Source organism: Drosophila mauritiana, chromosome 3R (assembly GCF_004382145.1).
Source record: "Drosophila mauritiana strain mau12 chromosome 3R, ASM438214v1, whole genome shotgun sequence".
Lineage (NCBI taxonomy): Eukaryota > Metazoa > Arthropoda > Insecta > Diptera > Drosophilidae > Drosophila > Drosophila mauritiana.
The window spans coordinates 3,079,181-3,101,328 of NC_046670.1; the positions used below are offsets into that span (position 1 = coordinate 3,079,181).

General features: G+C 47.4%; 7 protein-coding genes across 10 annotated transcripts; 5 read left to right on the forward strand and 2 right to left on the reverse strand.

Annotated features, from left to right (window-relative positions):
• The first annotated feature begins 210 nt into the window (after window positions 1-210).
• Window positions 211-1,637, forward strand: LOC117143876 (protein jagunal). Its single transcript, XM_033308761.1, has 3 exons — window positions 211-389; window positions 673-1,045; window positions 1,108-1,637. The coding sequence occupies exons 1-3, from the start codon at window positions 301-303 to the stop codon at window positions 1,237-1,239; spliced, it is 594 nt and encodes a 197-aa protein (XP_033164652.1). The 5' UTR covers window positions 211-300; the 3' UTR covers window positions 1,240-1,637.
• An 803-nt stretch (window positions 1,638-2,440) lies between these two features.
• LOC117143872 (katanin p60 ATPase-containing subunit A1) lies at window positions 2,441-8,263 on the forward strand. Of its 4 annotated transcripts, none has more exons than XM_033308756.1 (5): window positions 2,441-2,883; window positions 6,085-6,353; window positions 6,402-7,039; window positions 7,175-7,649; window positions 7,705-8,263. In XM_033308756.1, the coding sequence occupies exons 1-5, from the start codon at window positions 2,762-2,764 to the stop codon at window positions 8,028-8,030; spliced, it is 1,830 nt and encodes a 609-aa protein (XP_033164647.1). In that variant the 5' UTR covers window positions 2,441-2,761; the 3' UTR covers window positions 8,031-8,263. The 4 variants fall into 4 exon arrangements, with proteins under 4 accessions (XP_033164647.1, XP_033164648.1, XP_033164645.1 ...); XM_033308757.1 differs by having other exon boundaries at window positions 6,414-7,039; XM_033308754.1 differs by lacking the exon at window positions 2,441-2,883 and adding an exon at window positions 3,894-4,389.
• Window positions 8,264-9,970, reverse strand: LOC117143874 (histone acetyltransferase type B catalytic subunit). The gene is made up of 3 exons (XM_033308759.1): window positions 9,682-9,970; window positions 9,128-9,629; window positions 8,264-9,039 (listed from the first exon to the last, which is right to left on the reverse strand). Exons 1-3 carry the CDS (start codon window positions 9,746-9,748, stop codon window positions 8,394-8,396), a joined length of 1,215 nt encoding a protein of 404 aa, XP_033164650.1. The 5' UTR covers window positions 9,749-9,970; the 3' UTR covers window positions 8,264-8,393.
• Window positions 9,971-10,357: 387 nt separating this feature from the next.
• LOC117143873 (26S proteasome non-ATPase regulatory subunit 12) lies at window positions 10,358-12,441 on the forward strand. Its single transcript, XM_033308758.1, has 4 exons — window positions 10,358-10,579; window positions 10,639-11,693; window positions 11,752-11,908; window positions 11,970-12,441. The coding sequence occupies exons 2-4, from the start codon at window positions 10,645-10,647 to the stop codon at window positions 12,270-12,272; spliced, it is 1,509 nt and encodes a 502-aa protein (XP_033164649.1). The 5' UTR covers window positions 10,358-10,579; window positions 10,639-10,644; the 3' UTR covers window positions 12,273-12,441.
• A 307-nt stretch (window positions 12,442-12,748) lies between these two features.
• LOC117142736 (histone PARylation factor 1-like) lies at window positions 12,749-14,247 on the forward strand. Its single transcript, XM_033306906.1, has one exon. The coding sequence runs from the start codon at window positions 12,836-12,838 to the stop codon at window positions 14,183-14,185; it is 1,350 nt and encodes a 449-aa protein (XP_033162797.1). The 5' UTR covers window positions 12,749-12,835; the 3' UTR covers window positions 14,186-14,247.
• On the reverse strand, window positions 14,166-15,171 carry LOC117142737. Its single transcript, XM_033306908.1, has 3 exons — window positions 14,981-15,171; window positions 14,504-14,931; window positions 14,166-14,439 (listed from the first exon to the last, which is right to left on the reverse strand). Exons 1-3 carry the CDS (start codon window positions 15,079-15,081, stop codon window positions 14,261-14,263), a joined length of 708 nt encoding a protein of 235 aa, XP_033162799.1. The 5' UTR covers window positions 15,082-15,171; the 3' UTR covers window positions 14,166-14,260.
• Window positions 15,172-15,556: 385 nt separating this feature from the next.
• LOC117142735 lies at window positions 15,557-20,344 on the forward strand. The gene is made up of 5 exons (XM_033306905.1): window positions 15,557-15,901; window positions 16,009-16,155; window positions 16,238-16,709; window positions 16,780-16,927; window positions 17,187-20,344. Exons 1-5 carry the CDS (start codon window positions 15,746-15,748, stop codon window positions 19,168-19,170), a joined length of 2,907 nt encoding a protein of 968 aa, XP_033162796.1. The 5' UTR covers window positions 15,557-15,745; the 3' UTR covers window positions 19,171-20,344.
• Window positions 20,345-22,148: the final 1,804 nt, after the last annotated feature.

Sequence of the window (22,148 nt, forward strand, 5' to 3'; positions counted from 1 at the left end):
AATTCTCTGAAAACAGTTTCCATACGGATATATTATTTGTTAAATGGCAGTTGACTATCTTAAAATTGACATCCTAAAACTTAGCGGAATTCCCCTCACTTTCTAACGGTTATTTGCTCTATTTTCAAACGAAAGTAATCGATGGTAGCGAAGAGCGTATCGATGTACGAAAGTTGTGGTGGCAGCGATGGTATCGCACAAATATCGATTCTAGTGCCAGCCCTATTTTTTGTGCAATTATTTATTAAAAATAAGCAACGACGTGAGCGAACGACACGACCCACGAACGAAGGCAACGAAATGGCAACGCGCGGCGGACCAATGGTCGCGGGCACCGATGGCAACGACTTCGAGTTCAGGCAGCGCGTAGCTGGCACATATCAAATTAGGTTAATAACACTTCGTGCTATCGCCAGCTCTCACCTACACTCGAAATTATCTAATTACTGGGGCGCCTGCGGCAGTAGATGCACCTGCAGGTGGCGCCTACTGCAGCCGATTGGCAGGTGGCGCCCAGCCATGGTGGCGGAGCACCCTGGAGCAGCTGCACCCACCCACTTGCTGCTGCAGGGGTCGGGTGGGCAAAGTGCCAGCTGGGCAGCATGTGCGCCCCAGTAAGGGGCTCACCCACACAGATCCGCCACTGAACGACCACTTTCTCTGCTCTTTTAGCCTGCTGAACAAGTCCAGGTTGAAGTACTGCATCTTCTTTCACGCCCTGCTCTTCTTCGTGATGCTGGCCAAGCTGACGTCGGACATCCTGGATCGCCTGGATATCTTTGTGCTGGAGATCGAGGAGCTGGAGGTCCCACCGCCTCTGTGGTGGGAGTACGTGTGGGCCGCGTCGTTGCTCACCTCCTTTCTGGGCCTTTCGGCCGCCAGGGGCAACAAGGTGCGCGAAATGCAGAAGTATATGGTGGCCATCCTGCTATTCGCCATCCTGCCGCTCTTCTACTGCTTCGCCTACTACTTCTCGGACGTGTGGGAGTTCGCCACGCTGGACAAGTCGGTGGAGCTGGACGAGACAGACATCTTTGTGTGGCGCGTAAGTGGCTGGGCCTGTTAATCTCTGAAGAGCCGCCCTACTAATCCTTTGTTTTCCCGCAGGGCTATCCGTACGGCGTCTTCTGGTATGCCTTCTGCTTTGTGGGCTTCCAGGTGCACGGATTTACGCTGTACTTCGCCTACAACCTGGTCAAGGCCTGGAAGGCCAGAACTGCCACGCGCAAGTTCCAGTAATCTAAATACTCGCCAAACTAGTAAACGCCGGAAAGCAGGGCTAGTTGTAAATAATTTGGAAACTTGAAACTAACTCAAAACACTAGTGCACAAAAGCGTAATGAAACTATGGTAAATCTAAAGTTATGCAGCTGTTAAGGTATCGCACACTTAGTCATACAGGAAGGGAAACATATGGTCGAAACTGAGCGAAGCGTCGGCGGTAAAGTTATTGTTAGTTGAAAGTTAGTTGAAACCGTTCAAATTGATTAAATAGACTCTTATCCATATACACATGTACACCTATACACATAGACATACAAATATACACACACACGCAGCCTTGTGAGGTCAACTAAAGACAAGAAGCAACTGAAGCCACCAAATTTCCCCGAGTCGGAATAAAAACTGAAAACCAACCTAGAGATCACTTCATTTTTGCTCACTTACATTTCGACGTGCCTCGTGTTTGTTAGAAACGTTTTATATATATATTTACACATGAAAATATGCGTACATCAGTCTATGTTTGCGTCCGCGGATGGTTACTTCCTCGCCTAGTTGATAATTAGTTCACTTTTCTACAAGTTTCGAAACCGTTTCATTTTTGCCAGTACATTAATTTTGAATTTTATTCATCGAACCGCACAGTGCCATGCTGTGAGTCGTCTGGTCGGGTGGCGAACGTTTGAGAACTGCCCCAAACTATTTACAACCTTCTGTCACTGTTTACACACTACTATAAATAAGGATTCAAATGCAATTTGAGTGTTAAAGCAAAGTTCTTCAATTTCTGATCGTCAATAATACTGTGTAATGACAGGCATGTCGCCAAACTAAACTGAGAATTGAATTTTAATGTAATGATGTTTTTTAAATCGTAATTTATTATTCGAATTTTTAAGTAGTTTTTTAAAAATCGATCAATAAAGATGCATATATATTTGTTCTTCTGAGTGGGTTAAAAAACGCATTTTATTGTGGTTGATTCAAAACAAATATTGATAAGCATACCTATTAAGTCACTTAATGTTCATATGCCCATCTATTTATCATAGTTTACAACTTTAAAGAAGCAAATACAAGTTTTCAGCTTTATTTCCTGAAAAACACCACCAAATAAGGACCTTCCCCCAATGCAATGCAATCCAACCCAACCCCACAGGCCGTTGCAATGCGGCTGGCAGGCCGAGTTGGCCACAACAATCCAGTTTTAGTGACCATTTGTGCATCGAGGCGAGTGGAGGAGCAACAGCAGGCGAGCATTGCGCAATTGTTTACAATTGGCGACGGAGAGCCAGGAAGCTGAGAGAGAGAGGGAAAAAGCTGTGGCGGAGAGCCAAAGCTTTTCCGCAGCATCCTTTTCTTCCTGCTCCGCCCGCTCTCTTCATTTTCCATTTGGACGTTGCCTGTGCGAGGAACGGATGCCGAATTTTCCAATACTTCATTTTGGACCGAAGTAAACACGAAAAAAATTGTGAAAAATTCAAAATTACGAAATTACTCGCATTAAATTTAAATAATAAACGACTGGTGGAGCAGAATGCGCGGCGAGGAGGCGACCTACAGGCGCACCACGCGCGAGAAGATTGTGCTGCGAGGGAACACAACCATACGCACCATGGACTCCACTTCCACATACCTGCCCGTGATGAGTCCAGCGGGGTGAGTGCTTCGCGAGGGGTCCAAAGGGGTGGGTGCCAGTTGGAGGCGCAAGGCGTGCCGAGACACTTGAGCGTTCCATGACTGTCGCCTCGCAATCGATTTTTATCTCGCGCTGCAGCTGATTTTCAGATACAGATACAGATACACTATATGTATGTGTGCGCATCCGAAACGGCCTTCGCTTGTGGCTCACCTCCGGATTATCGGATTCTGCCTACATGCACATTTAAATGTGGACGAACCACTCCAGGCCCCCAATGGCGGTGCTCTCAAACGTATGCTATAGTTTCTGGGTCCTCGGGGCAGGCCAACTCAAGAACCGGCTTCCTTCGGCCGCATGCAAGCCTGCCATTAAATTACATTGCCGGCAGATTATTGGGAAACCACTGCCGTTTGAGTAAATACTCGGGCGTACGCGAGTGGAACGCCTTGCTTTCCCCAGAAATCGATGGAATCTTGAGCCAGAAGCTAGCGTGCATTGACCACAGTCCAGCGCGTTGGGTAACCCAAGGAGTTGAAAGTGCTGTGGTTTGACATCGAAGCGGGAATGTCCTTTAGACAATGAGGAAACTTCGACAAGCAACTGTGGTCAGAAAGTAGACATTAGTAGAAATATTATGAATTTCATTAATTTATATATTGCATATATTCTTTCTTACATATCAATAGCTATTTACGATGAACAGCAGAACAAACATAAATCCTTTAAATTGAACTCCATATATTTGAATTTCGTTCAATTTTTAGAAAGTTCTCGATCGCATTTCCCAACTCCGATCGGCGATTTCCTTGTTTTCCCCCAAGTCGAGATACTCTTTCCCCGTAATTTACCATGATTGAAACCGCCCCCAAGTAGCGCCCAAGCGAAACTTCCTTTAACCTCAATTCGCAGTCACACGGACGCACACCAGGCAACTGGGAAAACTACCCGGCCCGGTCCGTTCCGTTGCGGAATGGTAGTGGTGGTCGGTTTGTTGTGGACGCGTCGTCCAGTCGAGCGGTCAGTTTCAGTTGGCCTGCAACCCTCGAGTCGCCTGGTCGGGTCGCGTTTTCGAACTCCGAGTGCGAGCCAATCGAAGGCTCCGGGCGCAGACTGTCAGGTAGCAAAGTTTCCGCCCGAACATATCCGCGTGTGTTTTTAAATTCATAGTGAAGTGTCTCGTCCTTATCTTTGTGACGCCGGCACAGCGCCATGTTCAACACCAGTGCCCAGAATTGGTTCGGCATGGGCCAGACAGCCGTGGATCCGAGCGGCGGAGTGGCCCAGTTGCTCAACAACAATTCGAGTCTCTACAATCAGCAGCAGCAGCAGGCGGCGGCGGCGCCACATTCCTTCATGCGCCAGCGATCGCTGACCAGCTCCAATCCCGCCCTGGAGCGCTCAAACGCCTTGGCCACGCGGCCCCAGTCGCCGCCCAACGTCCAAGTTCAGTACGAGGTGGCGGTACCCTTCGTCTCCACCTACCGGCACACTCCATACCACTCGCTCTGGGATCTGCACCAGTGGTAAGAGCTAGTAGAGATCTGTGGCCACAAGCAATCCACCTTGTAAGATCTTACTTTCGCAGTTGAATTCCTTGACCTGGCAGTTGTTAACTACCCCGTTGGTTGGTCAACTATGAACCCTACAGTATTTCCTTTGTTGCATACAAGAAAGCCACCAGCTACCTTCTTGACCCCATCCAGTTTCCTTTCGCGAGTATATTTCTGCCAGTCATAATTGCCATTTTGCTGTAATTTGCATAGGACGAAATGTCCTGTGTTGTGCCAATGGGATTAGCATAAACACCTCTTGGTGACACGATTTTAAGGGGCCCATCATAACTACCAGTCCAAGGAAATCCGCCATCACTGGACTTTCCCATGCCGGGCTTTTTCCACGCTCAATCCGGCCTTGTAACACTTTGCCAATCAATCAATTGCTCAGTTCAAATGCAAGGAATTCCTAGATTATGGCCCATTGATTCGTGCATAGTAAAGGGAACAAATAGGCAGTGGCCTAGTTAACCGCTCCACTAATCATTCCCATCAGGAATCAGGAGCCGAGAATCAAAGAATTCGTGGGCGAGCACATAGAGGAAACATTAACCCAAATTCGAACGAGTACAGCCCGCAATATAAATACCAAGCGGATGTGCCAGGAGTCAGGCAATATGGCCGGGAATTATGGCTGTGCTGCTGGTGCTGCTGCCAACTTAATTAGCCAGGCGTAAAATATATTGCGGCCCACTTCCCAGATCGAGATTTACAATGTTGCCTCAAAGGCTTTAATGCCTCCAGATGACGCATGCAAAGGCGAAAAACACGTCGAAAATACAATTCAAATGCGAATACAAAAGTTAACAATTGTCGCCGACACGTCAATAACCTGGCCAGGAGCCAACGAGTTTATTGACCCCACCTGCGGTTTGAATAGGCGCCCCTTGGGAGGCGCCACTAACTCTTCGTTTCCCGGAAATTCCCGAGCATTGTCTGCGAAGGGGCAGGATGGGAGGGTCCTCTGCAAGGGCTAACTAATATTAGACGGCTAGACACGAGGATTCCAACCGGTATATGTGTGTGCACACACCAGGACACGCGAGCCACTTGTCCGCGGCTGATAAAGCAAATGACCTTTGCGACATGGCCAAGTTGAATGGCAGCTCCATGGAGCCACCAAATAGTTTTGGGTAGTTAGCTATAAGTTTTAAAAATGAACCCATAGGTTTTTGTTTCGCGTTGTTGGGGGCTTTTATTTATATCCTTACCAGCTATCAGTTATATGTTATGTTTTTTCACAGACAGCCATATGCGATAAGGAGTTGTAATAAGTTAGTTCTTAATCCTTCTTAAGTGGCTTAATTAGATAGTATAGTATAGTTTTCCGCAGCAAGCAAATAAGAAGGTATTCCAAAGGTGTTTGAGCCCTCACTTCTGAAAACGTAGTTTCCTATAGTTTACCATAGTTTGTTTTTTTCCCAAAAAAAAAAAAGATAGAATAGATAATACGTATTTCTATAGTGTGCAACATCTTAAAGATACATCTCAAAATACCTAATTAAATACAAAAATATATATGTATGTTCTTGGCACTAATGGCATTGATCATATTATGCTATTATAGGTCAAGGCCTAGTATCGATTCCTCTTTCCTTTTATAATGTACATATGTATCTATTCTACTCGGTAAGAACAATCAATGGATATCCTTTCCTCTTCCAGCTCATCCACACCTCCAACAAGCCTTTCGCACATGGCCCGAATGATGGACTCCCTGATCCTGGACTCGCTGTCCCCATTTGGCTTCACGAAGATCACGGCCACCAGTCGACCTTCCCGGAACGCCAGCTTGAAAAAGAGTTCAGATGGCGGACACTCCACGACAGTGGAACGTCACCGGCCCATCAACAACCTGGGCTCGAATGCACCTGGGGGATTGGGCATTGGCGGAAGTGTTCCGTTGCGCAGCAAGCAGCGGCTACCCACGCAAGGTTGGTGCTCCGGGTGGCGGGGTTTCCTATATAATCATTAAAATGCAGTCTCCGCCGCAGAAGTGGCACCACAACCGCGAGCCAGTCAGACGGCGCAGATGCCATTTCCGTCGCAGCAGCAGGATAATCGGTGGGTGTCCTCCCTGCGTCGGCGGGATCCCGAGCTCCAGCCCACACTACCCTCCATCAACAGCAATGCGAACAGCAGCAGCCTCAGCCAGAGCCACCACGGGAGCGCCGGGAACGTGGGATTGGCGGGCGCAGGAGCACCCACAACCGCCGCCAGCATGGGCGCAATGCGCCTGGGGCGACCAGCAAGGGCGTCCGCCATGACCGCCGCCCTGCGAAAGAGCCGATCCGTGGAGCGCCTGCGGGCCAGGAAGCTCAGCACAAACACCCAGCTTAACTTGAAGCACAAGCCGGTTAAGAAGAACTCGCTGGACGAAAACTCCAACTCGGATGACCAAGACGCCACCACATCCCTGGAAGACAACTCGCACGTTCAGTCCCTAGCCACTAGCCACAACACGCCCAAGTGCTCACCCAAGACCAAGGCCAAGCACTTCTCGCCCTTGGGCTACGAGATTCATCTGGTGGACACCCTGGAGAAGGACATTCTGCAGCGCCATCCGTGCATCAAGTGGACCGATGTGGCTGGGCTCAATGAGGCCAAGACAATACTCCAGGTGAGCTTTTGTTTTCCGATATTATGTTCATCTATGTAGAATAGGTTAGAATTTGAAATCCTAAGATATTGCACCTCAGAGGAGGCAGAAAACCTAATTTAAAATGAATTTAATACTTCCTTTTTGCCCAAATAGGAAGCAGTGGTGCTTCCGGTAATTATGCCGGAGTTCTTCAAGGGAATTCGACGACCGTGGCGTGGAGTGTTGATGGTCGGTCCGCCGGGAACAGGCAAAACCATGCTGGCCAAGGCGGTGGCCACAGAATGTGGAACCACCTTCTTCAACGTGTCCTCCTCGACCCTGACCTCCAAATACCGAGGAGAGAGCGAAAAGCTGGTGCGACTCCTGTTCGAGATGGCCCGCTTTTATGCGCCCAGCACCATTTTCATCGACGAGATCGACGCCCTATGCGCCTCCAGGGGCAGTGACTCGGAGCACGAGGCCAGTCGGCGGTTCAAGGCCGAGCTGCTCATCCAAATGGACGGACTCAACGCGAGCATGCAGGAGGAGAAGGTGATCATGGTGCTGGCGGCTACCAATCACCCGTGGGACATCGATGAGGCTTTCCGAAGACGTTTTGAAAAGCGAATCTACATTCCTCTCCCAAACGGTAAGTGCCAACCACTTCCCTTCCTGCAGAGAATAATTGTAATATTATGCTCCAGAGGACACCCGATCGGCTTTGCTCAAACTCTGCCTGAAGGACGTTTGCCTGTCGCCCAGTCTGAACATAGGAATGATCGGCGACGAACTGCAGGGCTACTCGGGGTCGGACATAAGCAACGTGTGCCGGGACGCCTCCATGATGGCCATGCGGCGCCTCATTTCCGGACGCACTCCCGATCAGATTAAGCAAATCCGTCGCGAGGAGGTCGACCAGCCGATTACTTTGCAGGATTTCCAGGATGCCCGTCTGCGCACCAAGAAGTCCGTGTCTGCCGACGACGTTGCCCGCTTCGAAAAGTGGATGGAGGAATACGGGTCGTGCTAGTTGTACGGGCTGCTGGCCCAGCACCCTCGATGATGATTGTATCCCATGTGTACTTCCAATTCCCGATCGCAATTATTTGTAACCTGTATAAATCGTACTCGTTAGACGAAATGTTTTCGGTTTTATATACGCTTAATTGCTCAAGTGCCCCACGCCCAGCATTGCTCCTCTATGTACGTGCACACGGTAATCTGATATCTTATAAATACATAATATTATATACACTGAAAATATTTAATTTGTAATATTTATTCAAAAGAATCCTACTGTAGGCTTATAGCAACATAATGTATTTTGTAATCAACATATTTGAAAACAGAAACGAAATAAATTAATCAACACCTTTTGGATCCACAGTCCCTATCAGGCCCTCAACTTTGCAATGGTGCTCTGGTACTCCTGCTCGACCACCATGTATTCCTCATGCAGCTGCTCCATGCGTTGTTGAATGGTTGGTAGGCGAGCACGCAGCATTTCAGTGTCCATCTTGAAGCGCTCCATTTTCTTCAAATCCTTTAACTGCTTGTAATAGACCGCATTAAGCCGTTTCTTAACTTCCAGGCGATAGGGTCGGTACTCCTTTTCATCCTTAACATTGGTGTAGAATAAACGCAACAGCTCGTACACTTTACGCACCTGGATGGGATTGAGCTTCAGAGCCTCGCGGGCTTCCCGCACCATCTCCTTGTTGAAGCCCTTGACTATCTCGCCCCGGGCAAACGACTTCAATTCCATGCAAGATCGCGCGTCCACAAAATTCCTCAAACGCTGGAAATCCTCAGATGGATCCTCCACTGTTATGTCCACAACATTCTTCTGTGCCTGATAAAACCTGTAAATGCTCTCGACCAATTGGGTAGCCAAGCCGAGTTTCTGGAAAGGCGGCAGTATCAGCATCTGGCTTATCCTGGGCCTCTTGTTTTGCGGATAGGCGTAGTACTCGTATACGGTGGTGTAACCAACAGTGGCGTACTGCCACTGGCAATCGTTGTTCTTGTACTTTTCGTAGCTGAAGGAGAAGAGAAGAGTACGTTGTTATTGAAACCAGCTGCTGAGTTTGATAACAAAATAAGCCAATCTTGTCGCAGAAAACTTACCACAAGAAGTAGCACCACTGTGGATCATCAGTGTCGATGTAGGAGGCAGCGTCCACGAACCACAAGATGAACGTCTGCAGCCGGGCAAAGAACTTTAAGAATGATGAGCTCTTGTAGTCGCACTGGTAGATCTCGAAAAGGCGCTCGCTGCCGTCGTCCGATACCCGCCTGTATTCGCTTATCTTCTCACCGAAGGGCTGAAATTTGTCAGCCTTGTCCAGTGTCTTGAGAAACTCATCAAGATTGATGAAGTAGCAGCCGTCCGGCAGACTCTGAGCAATTGTGCTGACGACGTCGTCGGCCTTGATCTCTCCACCGGAGATCTCATTCACCCGTTTGCCATAATCGACGCCAAGGTAGATGTGCAAAGGTCCTGCCGTGTACATTACACGGACGTGCAAGTCCTGGTAGCCGAAGATCGTCTCGGTCTCCCCGAAAATCTGGTGGGCCATTGCGGGATGAAAGGTCAGGGCATCATTGTTGATGTCGGCCTTGTCACGGACTAAAAACGGAACCATTGCAGGGCTACCTCGGTAAGAAACAAGGATACTTACTCAGCTTAAAGTCTACCACTTCGAGAGCATCAATTACAAAGTCCTGGTACTTCTCGATTTGTGCCATTGTGGGGTACTTCAAAAGACGGCAATCAGTTCGCTTCCGCAAATGGTGGACCAGAAGATCTTTCCGGAAATTTTTACTTGTGACTGTCACGTAGTTTGAAGCTACCTTGTTGCTTTAAAAATCCAAAAGCACGTTGTTTATAAAACCAGACAGCTTATTGCGGGTGTTCTAGCGCAATTTTCGCGGCTAAACAAAGTGATTGGCTTTCCAATAGTGTTGGACAACGCAAGACGGTGAATACAACACTAACCACGGATAGGGCTGTCAGATGTGTCGTTTAAGCGATAGTTTAACTAACAAATATGTGTGGATTGCAGGTTTGGTAAGAATGAGATTTATTATAAAAGTAATTATATCATTTTATTGCCATACAAATATTGTTGTTTTTCAATCAGAAATTACGCAGATAGTGTTGTTCGATTGTTAAATCTCTGACAACCCTATGCGATATTTACCGTTGTTTTCTTGATTTCGCAGTCTTCCATTTTTCTAACAAATATTGGGCCATATTTTGAGTTGAAATCATAAAAAAACGTTTTGGAATTTTTATCCTTACAAAAATATGTTTGAATGTTACACATCTCGCTCTGGTACTATCACTTCAAAATTCACCTTTTCAACACTACAAAATCCCGCAGCCAACTTAACACAGCATTTGTAAGCAAAAATTTGTGCGGAGATTATTATTAGAAAAAAGCCGCTTTTGCATCCAACAACTTTAAGAAAAGGAGCAGACAAACCAACCAGGTTGGAAACAAGACGACGTTTATCATTTCCCATAGTTACAAACAGTTTAAGTAGATTCCGTAGCAGGGCAAAGGCGAGATATAGGTAGGTTGGAAAACTGCTTCGTCATATCGGCAATAATTGAAGTAAACATTGTTTTGTAGAACACAATGGACACCTATTTGTTTGATGGCGGCCGCATCACCAAGATGGAGGTGGACTACGAGCCGGCGTGCAACGAGAAAATCCCCCTGGCGAAAGAGCTTGCCAAGAAAAACCCCGACGCCTTTCACGAAGCCATCGAGATGATGCTGCAACTGGAGAAGCAGACTCGCCTCGGCGCCGACATGGTTTCCTGCTCACGAGTCCTGGTTGCCATCTGCCAGATCTGCTTTGACGCGTCCAACTGGAACGCGCTCAACGAGTACGTGTCCCTGCTGGTACGCCGTCGGTCTCAATTGAAGCAGGCCGTGGTCAAGATGATCCAGGAGTGCGTCACGTACGTGGACAAGACACCCGACAAGGAGACTAAGCTGAAGCTTATCGACACACTTCGCTCGGTTACCGAGGGCAAGATTTACGTTGAGATCGAGCGGGCCCGTCTTACTAAGATTCTGGCCGACATTAAAGAAGCCGATGGTGATGTAGCCGGAGCTGCCACCGTCATGGAGGAGCTCCAAGTGGAGACTTATGGCTCCATGGATAAGCGTGAGAAGGTGGAGCTCATCCTGGAGCAGATGCGCCTTTGTCTGCTGAAGGAGGACTACGTATCCACGCAGATCATTGCCAAGAAGATCAGTATAAAGTTCTTCGACGATCCGGCACAACATGATCTCAAGCTGAAGTTCTACTATCTAATGATTCAGTTGAACAGAGACACCTCCTTCCTTAATACTTCGCGCCATTATCAGGCCATAGCGGAGCCTCCTCGCAAGAAGACTGGCCTTACACCCGTAGACTCTGCCGCGTCCACGGATGAGCAAAAAAAGAAGGATGAGGACAAGAAAAAGAAGGAAGAAGATGACAAGGATAAGAAGCCAGAGGTTGCTACAGAGCCTGAGGTCGAAATCGAACTAACCGAGGAGCAGAAGAAGGAACTGACGGAGAAACTAGTTTGTGCCGTGCTTTATTGCGTTTTAGCTCCCTTCGACAACGAACAGAGCGACATGATGGCACACCTTTCGAAGAACAAGAAGCTGGAGGAAGTGCCAGCCTATAAGTAAGTACATTTGATTCGAGCTCAATGGAAAAATTTTATTTTATTTTCCATTTATAAGGGAAATTCTGCGCTTGTTCATGTCAAAGGAACTGATCAACTTCGACACATTTAATGCAGACTTTGGGCTCGTGTTGGCTGAAAATGAGATGTTCAAAGATAGCACCAAGCATGGCAAGAAATGTATCACCGAGCTTAAGGATCGTCTAATAGAGCATGTAGGTCTTGTTGCTTAAAATTACTACTAATTATAACTAATTGCTACTGATTGTTTCATAGAACATTCGCATCATTGCCATGTATTACTCCCGCCTGCATTTGGCGCGCATGAGCGAGCTGCTAAACCTTCCCACCAGCCGCTGCGAGGAGTATCTCTCTAAGCTGGCCAACACCGACACCATCCGCGTAAAGATCGACCGTCCCGCCGGCATCATTTACTTCACCCAAAAGAAGAGCGCCTCCGACATCCTGAACAACTGGGCAACCGATGTCAACCAGCTGATGTCCCTGGTCAACAAGACCTGCCACTTGATTAACAAGGAAGAGTGCGTCTACTCCGTCATGTGTGCTGTCGAGGATTAGTCCTGTTCCATAGGTGCTTAGAATAGTGTTCCCCTTTGAAGCGCATACCCACACGCAACTGTAATTGTACTAACTCCTATCCATCAACATTTTGATTCTCTTTGTGAAGTTTGTATTCATTGAATGAACTACAATTATTAAATGAATCCCCCATTAAATGTCAATGCAATTCAGTGCAGTTTTTGCCAGTCACTGGTGATTTCTGCCGGTATTTTACAACACTTTTGGGGGTGTGTGCAGAGTGCTTCTTCTTATCCAGGGGAGTCAACATGGGCGTAGATCTAAACAAAAATTATTAAAATTGGATTTAATGTTTAGTGTCAATAAAAGAATACAAGTTTATGAAAAGTTTATTTGCTTCTCTCCAAGGGGATATGTCTGGGCTGTATAGTATAAAGTATAGTATTTTCTATTACCCAGTATTTTTCTCAAATGGGTCCGAATCATCCCCTTGCATCCCCTTTTGACGGCGTCACTGGATGCTTGTTATTCTTGTTAATTGTGCCATAGCAAACCGCACATTTCGCAAGTCTGTTTGAAATCGGTATTGTTATTACTTAAGAATGCCAAAAGAAGATTGTAAATACTGGGATAAGTGCTATCAGCAGAATCCCGCACATTTGTCCAAATACAATCATCCAAAAAAGCAAGAAGAACACGAAGTGGACGGCGCAGAAGGCAAAAAAGTGGCGCCAAAAAGAAGTGCATCCTCACAGTCCGGTGAAAAGGAAAAGGGAGAACACACCGAGCCGGTGGACAAGGATAAGTCCAATACGAGTGCTTCAAGTACGGAGATGGTGAACGAGGAAACGGCCAAGGGCAGTTATGAAGCCGAAACTGAGGAGCTTCACAAAGAGGCTATGAGCAACATATCCGGAAAGAACTATATGGAGATCCTGGAGAAGCGCATCCGCCTGTCCGTGCAGAAGGAGTACGACAATCTGTGTGAGTCTAACGAGTTCATCCGACACAAGTTTCTTGTCGAAATGCCGCCGGACTTCTACGAATTTTGGAAGTTTGTGGGAAGCTTAAAAATTGATCCTTCGAAGCCCAAGGATGCTGGCTTGGAGCACCTAGACAAAGTATTTCAACTGCAGTTGGTAGGTCCCTTTGAGTTCCTAGCCGGCAAATTTCACGGCGCTAAACTAGGCGAACCGGGAGACTACCTGCGCCACTGGCGTTTTTACTACGATCCACCAGAGTTTCAGACGATCTTCGTGCGCCGAGGCACTGGGATTCACTACGGTTACTGGCGCGATGTGCCGCAGGACAAGGAAAATCTCTTAATAGCCCGCAACGACTCTGCGAAAGGCTGCGAGTTCCAATTCGTCGCTGGAAATGCCTTCGATGCATTCCTCTACTACCTGGAGCATGATTTTGCGGCCACTCCATTCTCATGCGGGCAGTTGGCGGTGACCAAAAAGGCGGTGCCGAAATACTTGAGTGACAATTCCCTGGAACTGGCCCAGCTTGACCGACTGCAGCGGGAGCGCAACAAGCGTGTTGTGGCCAAGACATTCCACCGAGCCGGCATTGTTGTTCCCTATGACCAGAAGACAGAAGTGGGCTACCGTCCGCTGGCCGTCAGCGATTCCGAGCTCAAGAAGATGCTGGCAATGCTGGACCGGAAGGACGTCGATAATGGAGCCGCCAAGCAGGCGGTTCTGGAGAAGCTACAGCCGGTGGCCAACGCAGCCAACATAGCAGTTGATGAATCGGATTTTGGGAGCGCCCTGGAACTAGGCATCGATATGTTCTGCAGTGGACACAAGGAGCTGCACATGCTTGCCTCATCGTTGCTGGTACCCGCCTATTCAATGCTTTCCCGTCCACAGTTTATAGCCATCGCCAAGGCGCACATGGAGCAACGTAGTCGGGAGGTCAACCTCAGCATTTTTGAAGTACTTAAGTAGTTCGATTTTTATTCCGCAACCGCATCATTTTTACAAGCATTAAAACTAGGAAGTTGAGCACAGCCAAAAGTAGTTTCACATGTACAAATAGGAGCTCTCCTTGCGCGGAGGGATGTAGCTTGAGCTGCAGGCCACGCCAGCGCCTTGAAGTACCTTGATCACTGGCTGGGCAGCTGTGGAGTCTAGGGGTAGCTTGTCGGTGTAAATAACGAAGGAGGTAACGGGCAACTCCATCTGATCCCGCCAACTGGCAACTGCAAAAAAAGGTGAGCAGATGGTGAGATGATTCAGCCTTCTCCTTTCTCACTCATCACTCACCGCCTGCTGCAACTCCAGCAATAAAGTTGGGAGCCTCTAGTTCAGTGATATCCTTCTGGTTGGCACCTATGCCGCGGACAACGGCAATGTGATCCCGGTAGAGCTGGATGTCCTCGCTTTTGAACTCGACCTTTGGCTTAAGCGTCAAAGTGATCACTTTCTTGGCTAGCTTAACGTACGGTAGTAGGAGTTCCGCAACCTCGCCGCTACTGGACAGGTCCTCGTTGATTATGGCCAACAACTGTTTGGACGAATGACTCCAGTGCAGGGTCGAGTTATTGGCAGGAATGGCGCACACGCGCTTTGCATCTTTTGCCAGCAGAGAGGAGGCGAAGTGAGTGACGTTGATGCCCTCAATGACCACCAGCATCTCGCTCTCCACAGTGGCAGCTTCCCCATCGCAATCATCGTCGAACTTCAGCTGCAGCCTGCGAATTCAAGATATTAGGACTACGTAAATAAGTTTAGGTCACGCACTTCTCCACCGGCTTTAGGTTCTCCAATTCATCCTCCTCGCAGTCGTCCCAGAAGGCACGCGATGAGGGTATATTTAGTTCTCCAAATCCTGGACAGCTCATCGTGTAGGTTGTGAATTAATAAAAAGGTGAAATTATAATGATGAGCTGAATTCCGGTCACTATGTTTTTTTCAAGTCATCAGTGTGACCATGTGCTGAACGCCGAAATAAACGTTTCTCCATTTTAATATATTACTTTTGCAGATACTATTTAAACACTTTTAGCTCGTTTTCTGAACTTAAAAGGATTTGGCATGTCAATTAAAGATTTAACAATAAACTAATCCCAAAATCATGTATCGACAGTATTGTTTGGGGTTTTTGAGAATTGGTGGAAGTTACGAGCTCTGAGCAAGGCAGAAATCAAACTTCAATTGTTGGGGCTAGGCCACTATTAAAACAAAAGTGGTTCTAGCTTATTAGTTTTTCCAGATTAAATATTTTCGACGATTCCAATTTTTTTTTTTAAGTTTAAACGAAAAATCCCGCACACGTTCCTAAAAATACCAGATCAGCATCGCAGCAGAAGCAGCGCTCAAGCACGGTCATACTGAATACAAAAAATGCAAGATGCAGGTCCATGTTCGAATTGGAAAACCACTTTGATCGCTAATTAGAAACCGTTTAAGAGCCGGACGTAGTTGAAAATATTCCGTACGGCAGCGCGCTAGGACAGGTCTCAAAGTTGCTGATTAGCAGTGGGAGCAAGCGCGCAAACCAGCGCCATGAGAAAGCGAAGCTCACGTTGTAACTCTGACACTTTCAAGGAGGAGCAGATGGACCACAACGGTGACGACATCAGCCTGCTGCAGAGGCCGCTGCGCACCGCCCACACGGGATTCGAGGAGGCCCGCCGGGCCTATGAGGATGGCACCAGCGAGGTGAGTCTCATCTGAGTGGAGTACGTGACTCAACTGTGGCCCGCAATGGCGGAGGCTCCTGCGCCCCAGTTTGGTGGATCCCCGGATAACAATCCGCTTCTCCACAGGTGCGCCAGCTGCTCAGTCTGGAGTGCAGTCTGATCTACGAGTGCAAGGTTTGCCGCAACATGTTTCGCAGCCTGGCCAATTTCATCAGCCACAAACGCGTCTTTTGCTGCGTCAGCGCTCGTTCGGCGAATGGCAGCGGATACACAGTGAGTGGGCAGTAAAGACAACCCCATTACAAGATCTCTAATACCATAGGATGTAGACTAATCGCTGTTAATTCTCCCCCAGGATCAGAATTCCACTATGATCATACAAACGGGTGGTGGTCCGTCGCCGCAGGACATAGAACATATGCTACGCAGCAGAAGCACGGGATGTTCGCCTGTTCCCCGCGACGTGCGTCCCTTACGAGGAGCAGGTGGCGGCGGAATAAGGGACCTGAGTGGTGTTATAGAGCGCCTGCGACGGGAAAAGGCTTCATCACAGGCCAAGCGCAGCTCGCCCACTGTTCTGCAGCTGGAGTCTGTGCCAAACTCTAGCCAGGCCGTTTATCAGACCATCAAAGTGGACCAGGACGACAGCATAAGGACGGAACTGGACGAGGTGCATCGCATGCTTAATCCATCTAAAACCATTGTGGGACCCGACGGCAAGGCCTTGGCAACCGTTAAGTTGGAAAACAATGCAGGCAGCGACTCCAACGAAACCGGCGAGCAGTCCATCAGCGACGAAACGGAGACGAGTATTTTCTGCGAGATCTGTACGACTACCTAACCGAATAGGCCTTGAATACAATTAGTGATTGCTGTGTTTCCTAATCTCGTTCACAGGCAATCTGACTTTTCAGACGCACAAAACGCTTGAGGTGCACATTCAGAAGCATCACTCATCATCGGCATTTGTGTTTCAGTGCCCAGCCTGTTCGCTGACCTTTCTGCAGGCCGCTGCTGTTATTCGTCATTTGTCGAAGGATCACAAGTAAGTTCCACTTAACCTATCAATGGTCGGGGTTTATATATATTATATATTATTATTATTATAATATATATAATATTCTACATAAAGAAACTTCCAAGGAAACAATCCAAGTTCTTTTCTACTTATGTTTGTTAGCCCTTAATCATAAAAATAGAACAAATAAGCAAAAATTAAAATAATATAATAAATTTTTATAGGGATATTCTTGTAATGTGTGAACTTATATTAATGTTGGTCTTTTTGCAATTTAAATTTTCAGGAAACCAACTCGGCGCATTCGAATGATGCGGAACACTATCCTTAAGCGCCGCATTCAGCAAGGAGATGTGCAGCCGAAGGGCCCCTGCCGGGAGTTGAAGCGCCTACAGCTCTCCGACGACGTGGTGGGCTATGTCCCTGAGCCACTAGATGCCAGCGGTGAGCACCGTAAGATCATGTCTTTGTGTATCTATTGCGAAAAATCATTCGAGCGTCGCGCTGCCTTGTCAACACACCTGCTTAATTGTCGGGCGAAGCAGGAGGCGCTGGCCAAGCCGGCTCCCTCTGTCAAAAAACTGAAGACGAAGAGCAATGATTCCAGTGTGGATGCAGCTGATGAGGATCCAACTACGTCCATAGACCTGCCGAAAAAAGAACCGATCAAAACCGAGGAAATTACTCTGAATGAGATGTTTGCCGATCTACCAGAGCCGAACGACTCATTTGCACCTGGTCTGCACACAGTGTCATTGGACCAGCTTAACTTAGGCAATGTAAGTGACTCTGCTAGTGACGAAGCCTCTAACAGTGACGACGAGCACGAGCTTACACCAGGGGCCGGACCTGAATCCAATGCAGATGCAGAAGATGTCAAGGGTAAGGCCAAGAAGAAACGTAACGTCCCAGTTGAGAAGCAGTTGCGATGTCGCTGTAAGATCTGTCACAAGCAGTTCAATGCCCTCGGGAATCTACGTCGTCACATATCCATGTTCCATTACCGCGCACGCCGTTTTGGCTGCAATCTGTGTGAATATCGCGCATTTAGGCGCTACGATATAGTTAATCATTTGGGATTTACTCATAAGATAGAAGGAGACCGGGACCAGCTGACGGAGCAATATGTGTCCACCCACGAGTGCGAGTACTCCCGAGACGATGTTGACGGAGATATAATTTTGCTGGATAAGGAGGAGGAGCTTACAGTGATGGAGAAGGATGCTAAACCCCCTATCAAAACCTACGAAAGGCGCTTGAAGCATCTCAAAACCCTAACCGAATCTGTAGGTGAAGTGCAACCCAAATCTCCAACAGCCGCGATAAAAGAAGAACCCGGACAGGAGCCACTGGAGGGCACTCCCACGCCCAGCAAAAAGCGTCGCAAGTCTCGTACCCAAATCTCACCCGAATCTGGAGAACATTCCCAGGAGAAGCGTCCCATCCGAAAGCGCGTTAAAGCGGTCAACAAGGACTTCGTCTACGATTTGGTCAGTTTCAAACCGGATGGATCAGGCCAGCAACCTCCGGGTGCGCAAGCCGTAGAATCTATGCGGGCAAAGCTGCGTCGTCCGGCGCCGGTGGGCAACGATGAAAGTAAGCCCAAACAGTACGAAGCCTACATTACAGAAGAGAAAAAGCATCTTGTGTTCGGCATCACACGGCGCATAATGCTGGAACTGGTGAGCCAGGGTCTGGCGGTGTCTGCTACTCTGCCAGAATTGCCCTCAGAGCGACCGCAGATACGACCGCGTCTTATCTCGCACTCGCGCAGCGAAAGCGGATCGCAGCAAAAGCAAAATATTGTAGAGACTACAGTGGATCCTGCTCCGGAAACCGAGAGTTTCATCGAGAAGATTGCGAAGCGAACGGCAGCTGCTGGCAAGGATAACGCTGTCATCAGCAACCTGTGGAACAAGGTCAACACTGCGATTGCCCAGCAGGAGAAGCAGCAGAAGCAGGAGAAGCAAGAGAAGAAGGAACAGGAGCCGATTCAAGAGACTCAGCCGGAGGAAAAGTCGGAAACAGAAAAATCAAAGAGCCCTCTGCCAACGCCACCGCCACCGTCACCGCCCAGCATATGCGAAGCAACCGTGCCCGAAACGCTGGCGACCACTGGTATGGATTGCCTGCGTGGAAAGGGCGGTCAAGCGGGAGCTTCGACAGTGTTTCCGGCACTGCCCAAGCCGCCATCCGTTTTGCAGGCGGCTGCCAATGGGACCATACAGTTCACTCTGGATAGTCTCCTGCGAGCCGCTCTGCAGAACTAAACGGAACCGGAATTGGAAGCCACCTCCACCATCATCGTTTCTACTTTCACGGCGTTCGGTTGTCTTTTCCTACTGGATTTTTCCTCAAACTTTTAGCTGGTCGCATTCGCATCAACCGTTTTGAATGTAATTCACTAGTGTCCTTATTGTAAAACCAACTAAATAAGAAACAGAATCCCTAGATGATAAATACGCTTCGAGTATTACGCGGTAAAAACAACCAAAACGAATTGAAAATCGTAGCATAATTTTGGGCTATTAGCAAATGTTTGTTGTTTGTGTGAAAAGTACAGATTTTTTAAAATGTTATAGTTAATAATGTATATGTACCTAATTTTATAATCCCGCATAAAGTAAAACACGCAAGTGTATACGGTTTTTGCCATTGTGTGCATCAGATTGCCTTGCCAGGACCTCAATCAGATTGTATATTTCCCCTAAAATCGATCCCATCCTTGTTTACTTAAACCTATAATTATTGTGGTGGACCGAATTAAACAGTTTTTGTAACTTTTTTTTATATAAGATAGATTTTGTACTTGTTGCTTATCAAACTTATATGTATAATATATTATTTTTTGTTGTACTTTTGTTTGCTCGCAAGGTCGCTTCTAAAGCATACCAAAGAATTACTCTTTGTCGACCAAATCGCTGCACTGTAATTCGAATTAGGATGATGGAAGAGCTTTGGATATTAAGTTTGTTGACGCTTCATCTTGCCATCTATCATACATCCATCGCCCCACCAGCACCTAATTAGCATTATTATATTCAGGAACATCACAGCTGCGGAGTCGAGAACACGACGACTTCTCCATGATGTTGCATAAATTTGTTACTCAAAATGTTAATTGGCAACTAGCCGAAAGTCAGGAGCAAGTCGAGCAAGGCAGTCTGCTGCACACAAACACAGACCAGATACATGTTTATATATATATATATATATATATATATATATTTATATTTATATTTTATACATAAGACACGTTGACGCGGCAAGTATTTTGCCCAGCGCAACAGACGACGGAAGGAGGAGAGAATCACTCACAGACATTTGGCAGAGTCCTGATCTACACGAGTGGTTCCACGTATTTATATATCATTGTAATGTACAAGGTAGAGCCTTAAATCAAATCACCAAATGATAATAAATCCTACGATAATCACTAACAAATATGCTCGCAATGTGAACGGATGCCAGCAGGAGGGGCAACAACAAGTGTCCAATTTTCCGACGGCCTGTTGTTGCGCCAGTACCAGTACAGCCCACTGGTGCTGTTGGGCTCCAGCTGGATTGAGCAGCCGTGAAATAGAACAGGTCACCAGGCAGCTGTGTACCCATGGATGCTGTTGCTCCTACTGCCGTTACTGCGAACGTCCCACAATGGAAATTGTGTCACGGCCAGGAGTATGGGCGTGGACATGCGGATTTGGGCAGGGACTAGGGTTGGCTCTGGGCTGGGTTAGGACCTGGGCTTTAGCTGGGATGGGCTGGGATGGTGGAAAACCGAAACTGGGCCACACTTTAAAGCTAAGCGTGTGCGTATCTGTGTCCGTGTCGGAAAATAGAGAGACGTGGAGCGTGAGAGAGCGAGCTGGCGAGGCGAGGCGCGACTGTTTGTAATTGGAAACCGAAAGTGAAAACGCCCAGGCCTTGAAATCCTCGACAGGGGCCGCACAGATATGAACTCGGAATTTATTTACCAGGCGGCGAAGGGGGCAGCCCTGTCAGCCCGCAGGCAACGCAAATTCAATTTTTTAATTCTTATTTATTTTTTGCGAAAGTAAACAAGCTTTATTGGTATGTATAATCAAAAACGTTTTAATGGAAAAGGGTCTTTAGTTGGTTTTCAAAAGTTGTCCAAATATATTAAAGGCAGGTGGTACTGAGGCATTTGGTCAAGTAGAAACTACATCCTTTGATTTTCTTTGAAAGGATGGAAACATTGAATTTCGGTAGTACCCATTACACATAGATTACACCATATATGTACATATGTTCCGTCAGGTAAAGACGTTTGTGAAATCAATTTAAGAATGCCACTTGCAAAGGCTTTGCTGCGGGCACTGAAGCAAAAGCGAAGGCAATGCAAAATACTTATCAAACCTTCCACCAATGCCAAGCCCACTTTGCCTGGGCAAATTTGTGCTGCATAAACTGATTAAGTGATTTCAGGTTCAGGCTCACGAGCAGGTGGAGGTGGAGGTTGGGCTCGGAGGTGGCATCCACGTCGAACGCAGCATGGGGATCGTCAACAAAGCGCTGGGAACAGGCAGCTGGCATTGAAGGGCGGCAAAGTCATGTACCACAACTTATACACACATACGAGTATAGCACTCCCACATACTCCCACAGAGAAATTGCTGGCAGGTGCCAGTTCCTTGCAATCAGATCCCTTCGCAGCAAATGGAGGTACTGACTCAGAAAGGACCCTCCAACCAACCGGGAGTCCTGCAGCTCCAAAGGAAACCAGGATGGCGAAAATACGAGGAATGAACTGCGAGATGGCTCTTAAGGAGGCTGTGCCTCATGGCCTATAAATGCGGGTAACTCGCCCGCAAACAACAGTTGCCGTTTATTGGAGAGCGTGGAATGATTTTTCCCGGAATAATTTGCAGCCGCCCGATGAACTCGTACATACTTATGCTTATGTGCTACTGAAAATTTAATTAAAAATTAATTGACACTTCTGGAATGGCCTTGAGAGCATATAACATGGAACACGTCCCTAGTTTCCAATGGCTTCTCATTTACAAAACATTGCTTCTCTAACGTTACTTTCAATTCTACGATGTTAAAGGACATTTCAGGCCATATCCTTTCATATTTCATATTTAGTGGCATCAGTTAGCATAGTTGAATAGTGATCAGAAATTGGTTCTAGAATACGACTGTGTTTATTGGATCATATACTCATTAAAATTTTGTAAAGCGATATGCGTTAGTCGAGACATTTTCCCACAAGGATGTTTAAATG